Raw genomic sequence first — 6,962 nt, forward strand, 5'->3', positions numbered from 1 at the left:
TCCAATTTGCGAATCCTGGTTTGATCACAGGCTTGCCAAGTCCAACCTTCTTTGCGGTATTTAAATCATAGCACGAGTTGCTGCTTTAAGAGCTTACATGGGCGAACCTCTGGTCATTCCCGAGGGTGAGCTAATAATTAATGTTGGCTGTGACAACGAAGCAGGAACATCCCTCAATTGGGACACCCAAAATCAGATGGCAGGCCGAGCGACAGAGCTGCCATCTGACTTTGTACCAAACCAAACAAATAAGGGCCCCTTTTGACTTTTGCTGCATTTTCTTGTCTATTCAGTGCTAAGTTGATTAAAAACCAAATTGTTTTGCAAATATGTGACCGAGAACCGAGCCAAAGTCAGTGGCTTGTTGGAGGCTGGAAAAAGCCAGAGAGAGGTCGTTGCAACCTTTGTAGTCCATCCTCAAACACTTCGAAAATGGTCAAAAAAAGCAAGTGAGGCTCTCCAGAACAAACCTGGGCGAGGTCAAAAATCGGGGATCTCTTGAGTGGCAAAAATCGTCATGGCTAAGTCTGTTGCAGAGCAAGGTCAATCAACCAGTAAATTGGCCAAATGGCTTCATCAAGTTGGTCATCCAGTGAGTCACACTACTGTCAACAAATACATGAAGCTGCACCTTGAATTGAAACCATTCAAGCCTCAAACCATACCAAAATTGACGCCAAAACAAATTAAGGCTAGGATCAAATGGTGCCAGAGGAGGATGAAAATGGGACGTCACACAATGGCATCAAGTGACTTTTTCTGAAGAGAGTCCCTACCTTCATCCCCCAAATTGCCAAAACGGCCATGTTAGGGCTCAAACAAATGTTTTTGAACCAACAGTCTGTCAAGTTTCCAACAAAAATCTTGGTTTCGGGGAGCTATGAGCTACTGGGCTCTTGCAGACCTACAAATTGTTGCTCCAAAAGCAACTGTAACAGCCAAATACTATGTTGAAGAGATCGTAGAAAAGTCTCTTCTTCTAACAATTAAAAGAGATCAAGCAATTGGCCCTGTTTCTCAAAGGAAAATGTTGCTAGACATATCATCAGTGAATCAGAGAGAACACTTTAAACAATTTGATAGCTGGGATGCCAGATTGGGTTCGAATGTGTTTGAAGATGAAACGAAGACATATTTGCAGATAATTTTGGAAAATTTGACAAAAAAAACATGTGGCCCTTAATATCTTTACACCCTGTATTGTGGTCACATATGACTTCCACATGACATGTTCTCGAACACATTGCCACATATTTGAGTTGGAACCTGCTCCAATTTTTGGTGATATGTTGGGAAACAATAGGCACCTTTAAGCTACAGCTGATTGATGACGTCATCTTAAAAAGGAAAAGTAAACAAAATCTCCTGGGCGGTCACTTTCCAGCACTACTAAGACTATTGAACACATTTAGCATTCATTCCTCCAAAATTTCAGTGAACAATGTCGCCTAAGCCAGGTAGTCATTACTGTTTAGTAGTTTTGGGCCATCATGATCAAAACTCCAAAGAATAATCCACGATGGAATCTATGTATTGAAGCTGTTCTGCCATTACACTCAACATTCAAGAGTTCTGGAAGGATGGATGAATCGCATCCATGGGAGTCTCTTACAATCAGTGGACTTAGGCAAATTTTATTCAGAGGCCATTGGAGTGGCCAACTCATATTAAAGATGATGTTCAACCACCCTTTTAGCCGTCCGCTTTTCCGGATTGGCCGAGGATAGGGATCTCCTTCCCAAATTCCAATTTGATTTCCAGAGCAGCCACTCTACCACCTCGGCAGTTACTCTCCTCTATGAAATTGTCCAATCTTTGTGGATCTCTCCTCAAGCACCATCAACCCAACTTTCCTCCACCAACTACCTCAAATCATCAATAGTCAAAGCTAGCGCCAGGATCGAAAACATTTCCAATAGACTTCCCATCAAGAATCTTCCCTCTCTAATAGTTCTTCAACTCTTCCGAACCTACATCAACCCAATTTTCCTCTACTGCCTTCCGCCCAATCCGCCCTCAAATCCGCCGATGCCACCTTCACCAAATTCCTCAATCGATTTCTGTGCGTTCCCCAATATGCCAAAAATGCATGGAGGTATTTTTACAGCCAAAAATCGGGCTGGCCAGGTTAGTGTCCCAGTTTTGGGAACCTGACCTTTCCGGAGGTGATGTCCGGACACAAGTTGTCCTTCTCGGTCAAGGACGTACTAACACCCTACTGTCCTTGGCCTGACATCCCTTCGGAATATTGGCGGTCACCCACGTTTTTCCGGCTCCAGTCCAAATGTTATCAATGGCGGGAGCTGAAACAGGATCTGTTCAATCTGACCCACCCAATCTTCTGCAGTAATCAAGATTTTCATTGCTTGTCTCTACCCAACTGTTTACGTACTGGCTGTGATTCTCCTCTTCACTTTTTTCATGTAGACTAAGCTCGAAGTATGGAACCCTCCTAACAGGGGATATTGGCCGTATAGAGAAAGTGCAAAGAAGAATCCCCAAGTGACACAATTCTTATCCAGACAGAATATCTTCACTCTCTTCAAACATTAAAAGAGATACGTATTTTCTTCGACTTCCCTCTTATGTTGAAGGTGTGCTTAAGACTGTTAACAATATCACTTTTTGGGGATCACCAATCTTTGCAATCACTTTTCTTAGCCCGTGAAGGATCAGATTTGATGAAGACGCGCAAATTAGAAAATGGGCCTTTTTTGGAATTAAATGTCAAATCTCCTACACGTTACCATTCATTTTTATGCATTCTCCTTTTATATGGAACACTTATGCCTGAAACATTCTTGAACAGTGAGTGCGTTTAAAAAACTTTTTTCCTAGTATGGTTCCAAATTATTAGTCCATTATTAAACCCCTCCTGTTATCATCAATTCGATGTCTGAGTAGTTCACACAATAAACAATTCTAGTCATAATTAGCGTGATATATCATTCTAGTCAGGTATTTTATCATTCTCACCATTTAATTCAAATTTTCTGATATTGATTTCTGCCTGCAAGTGCTCAGCTGCTTGTATTCATGTGGAAAGGTGTATTAAACAAATTCAGCATTTCAAGATACTCAACTTCACCCGCGAAACCTTTGGCAACATAATGACATAACGGTTCTGCTTGCTCAATTATTTACATAAAATTCAAGATTCGAGGCTGATTAATAATGGTTGACAATAAGTATTAACCCAAGATTCCAGTCAAGATGGAAGACGACTGTCCCAAGAATCTCCGTTGATTTGATTAAGCTGTTGTATTAGGAAATGAGATGTGTGACAAGTGACCGCCCAAGGACGAATCAAAATGGAGGTTTCGTGACCATTTTTCTCAGAAGGTTGAGTTTGACATCAGCTTAAAGGTCCCTATTCTTTTGTGACGTCGGCGTAATCGTCCAACCCAAGATTGAGTGTGACCAAACTAAGTTAATTGTGGCACCATTTTTTTACAATATTCTATCCTTTTGGGTTCAATTAGTTAATGAATGAGTAGAAACACTAGCTTAAATAGAACAAGGCAAACAAAATTTGGTAATTGTCTGATAAATTTGAAGTAACTCATCTTACCGGAACTTTCATCATGTCAGATACAAGCTGGATTCTTGGATACGGTCGTCTCGTCTCATCCGTCTCACCACGGTGGTCATAAAACCTTATCAAGTACTGAGAGAAATTCGTATATCCATCTTAACAGGCTTCTTCATTGGAAAAACCATAAGAAGTAATTTTGACGTGATTGATTTATTGAATTCTGGCTCAAATTTTGCGCTCATATGGCTAATAGCTAACAATATTTGCTCTTTTATTTCTGTTGGAATTCAAAAATGCTTTTGAACCACTGTGGCGGTCGTCTCAGTGGTGAGACGAGAGGGTAAACGTTATTCTCCACCGATTAGTTGGCGGTGGCACTTTTTTAAACTTAACCTAACCTAACTTTACCTAACCTACACGATATTAATAACCCTTAAAGTCTTTCTCTTAACATTGTAACATTTGGCCACAAATTCAAAAATGAGCACAGCCAACTAATCGGTGGAGAATAACGTTAATCAGACGAGACATTGAATACAAGAACCAGATTGATATGATTTAAAGTGCCACCTTAAGATGGTAGTTAGATGAGACTAATTGGAATGAGTGGATATGTAGCTTAGTTTTTTTTGTCAAAATGAGTTGTTTCATAGTCCTATATATATATTAGTGAAAGGGTTACAGAAACTGTAATGTACACCCTAATGTACACGTTGGGGCTGAGACCTATTCTCGTAAACGCGTCCACGGAATAAATCCAAACCAATTATCCAGTCCACGAAATGACGGTTTCTATTTTACAAAACAAATTATAAGACAACGGACACAAATGAATAATTACAACATACCGATATTGAATAGGCTCGATGTGGCTTTGGATCCAGGGAAACTTAATCAAGATGGCGTCCCGAAAAATACTGATATAACTGATGCCATTTAAGCGATTTTAGCCGAAGGTGACCAGTGACCAGAACCAACCAATAGATATAGCCAAAAAGTGCAGAACAAACCCACAGAAACTTTTAACAAAATCATAAATAAATGAAATAACTGTTTCCTTATTGTTAGCTTATTTAACTCGCTGAAATTAAAACCAATATATTATCAAACCATAGTTTCATGAAGATTTGATGCTTTTAATGCAATTTTCAATATTATTATTCACATAATTTTAATCTAGTTTTATGACGAACAATTTGGCTAACATTTTCAAAAAAAAAAAAAATCAATGAAAATAGTGTACACCTTTAAGTAGCCAACACTTTCTTGATACTTTGGACGCCATAAAAATGTATTTTGAACATTTCCAAATTTTGTTGTAGTATTTTTCCGGACGATTATCGTCACTAATAATTAGAGTGGTAATGTGTTATGAACGCGGGGTATTATAGTCATATCTCCTAGGCTTGAGATTGCCTAATCTTATCTCGACAAAAAAGACATGTAATGTGTTCCGACACTTGATTCAGAGTGAACCCTTACAAAGCTTCCAATCATCCACTTGTTTGAAACTATCTGGGAGTGATCTTGTTGTGCTGAAAAACGGTAAATTGAGCAAAGATTTGTGGAACCCAAATTTCCATACTTTTAACAAAGCTTACCCAAATAACTTTGTGAATCACCTCAAAATTTAGATTGCAAACCCAATCATTCTCAATATCAGCTTGATTTTTTTTACAAAAAGAAACTTACATCCTTCACAAAGCCTTTAATCGTGGTCCCAATGGAATGAACTAGTGCTTCTGATTCTAGAACCTAGTAATCTTCGTTGGAGGGCTATTCTGTGTGTTCCCACAGAAGTTTCATAAAAGGTTGAAATTAGCTAATCTTCTTAAAAAAACTAGTCGATGTCGACAAAAAATGTAATTGGATTGACCAAATTTTAGTTGCCCACTTACTTTTGGATGAGATTGAATGTATTGTATTTTCCCTCAGAAGAGGTTGGCCCAGGTCATTGAAATTGTGAATTTCAAATTTCAGCTCAATCAAACGCCTGTGGATGCGAAGTTATTCTTTTTCAATTCACATTGCTTTATGTAAGGATAATGGTTTTGCCCGCTTCTGGTAATCAATTGCCCCAAGACACGAAAAGAAAAAAAGCAATGGCTTGTACACTTTTTAAAAGTTCCATGTTTCACCCAAAAATTTGCGATGTAAAATGGCTGTTTTCAGGCGAAAATTTCAATACATTTTTTAATTATTTTCAATATTTCGCCGCGAGCAATAGAGTTGATTTTGCAAAGTACTTTGCAAAATATTTTTGGGGTATTCTCTTGGTTTTTCTTTGACTTTGTAATCCCTGTTAATATTTAAAAAATATGAAAGCTCTTTCTTTACATTGATTTAATGTCTGAATTTGACATGGAGGATCAGACTACGCTTTGAAAATAGGGTTGTTCTGGAAATTTTATGTAAAAACTTGTTAAAATCTGATTGAAGTCCTGCACCAAGATCAAAGCCTACATGTTACCTACGAACATTAGAGGGAAGAAAATTGAACAATGAGAGAGCCCGAGCAAGAGGAGATGAGAATTTCATTGTTCTTATCAATTCAAAATTGAAGTACGGCGAAGTTTTTTGCCTTTGTTCATTAATATGACTTAAAAAAGGACAAACTGTGAACCACAATCACATAGAATGCGTCCAATTTATGTTATAAGCCCTGCAAGATGTGACATAATGAAAACACTTCTAAGCTACACTTCAACTAATCAATATTGTCTCTATACAGTAATGATTCCCAATAATGGCAGTCCTTGGTTAACAGTCCTCTTGCACATATACGCTTAAGCTGTACAGGAAGGGAGAAAACTGTAGATCTGTACGATTTCGTTGAACAGTAACAGTGCAGTACTCTCACTCGAATCATCTGTCAGACACACAGGTACACGGAAAATACATTCTAGGTTCGGCGGTGTCGCTCTAGAGGCAGACCAAGCCTCACAACCAACCTGAGTCATTAATCCTCGTCTGCACAACCGTAACAGCATTCTAGCATTTCTGTCTGGATATGGTAAGGTGGTTTTGATACTCTTTTATCGGAATACTTAAAATCAATAGCACTATTGTTGTGATTGTTTTAGGCTCGTTACTTTAAGGAACAGGATATCGATGGTAAGCTAGTGCGATAGCACAGATAGATAAAGAACAGAGCTCTTACGTCTTGGTCATGTTCTGCTTGTAGAATTTCGAGAATGCTTCTACCTTTATGCCCGACGAGGTCAAATCAACACCATGGACGAGTTGACCGTGATCATGCGGTCCTTGGGAATGAGCCCCACCATTGCAGAGCTCCGAGATTACATGAAGCAAAAAGGTGGCAAAATGGCCTTTGCTGATTTCCTGGATGTGATGCACCAGAATAGCACCAAAGAAAATATTCCAAAGGAGTTACTAGCGGCTTTTCGTGGCTCCGATCCAAATAAGA

The 6,962-nt window shown here is 38.9% G+C and overlaps 1 protein-coding gene across 1 annotated transcript in view; it reads left to right on the forward strand.

Moving 5' to 3' along the window:
* Positions 1-4,968: 4,968 nt before the first annotated feature.
* Positions 4,969-6,962, forward strand: part of LOC131884555 (calmodulin-like protein 4) — a gene marked incomplete in the record, with an annotated part of 2,336 nt that continues 342 nt past the window's right edge. Inside the window, 4 exon segments of the mRNA XM_059232382.1 lie at positions 4,969-5,080; positions 6,442-6,548; positions 6,619-6,649; positions 6,720-6,962. Coding sequence (XP_059088365.1) covers positions 6,546-6,548; positions 6,619-6,649; positions 6,720-6,962 — 277 coding nt within the window.

Source organism: Tigriopus californicus, chromosome 1 (genome assembly GCF_007210705.1).
Source record: "Tigriopus californicus strain San Diego chromosome 1, Tcal_SD_v2.1, whole genome shotgun sequence".
Classification (NCBI taxonomy): Eukaryota; Metazoa; Arthropoda; class Copepoda; order Harpacticoida; family Harpacticidae; genus Tigriopus; species Tigriopus californicus.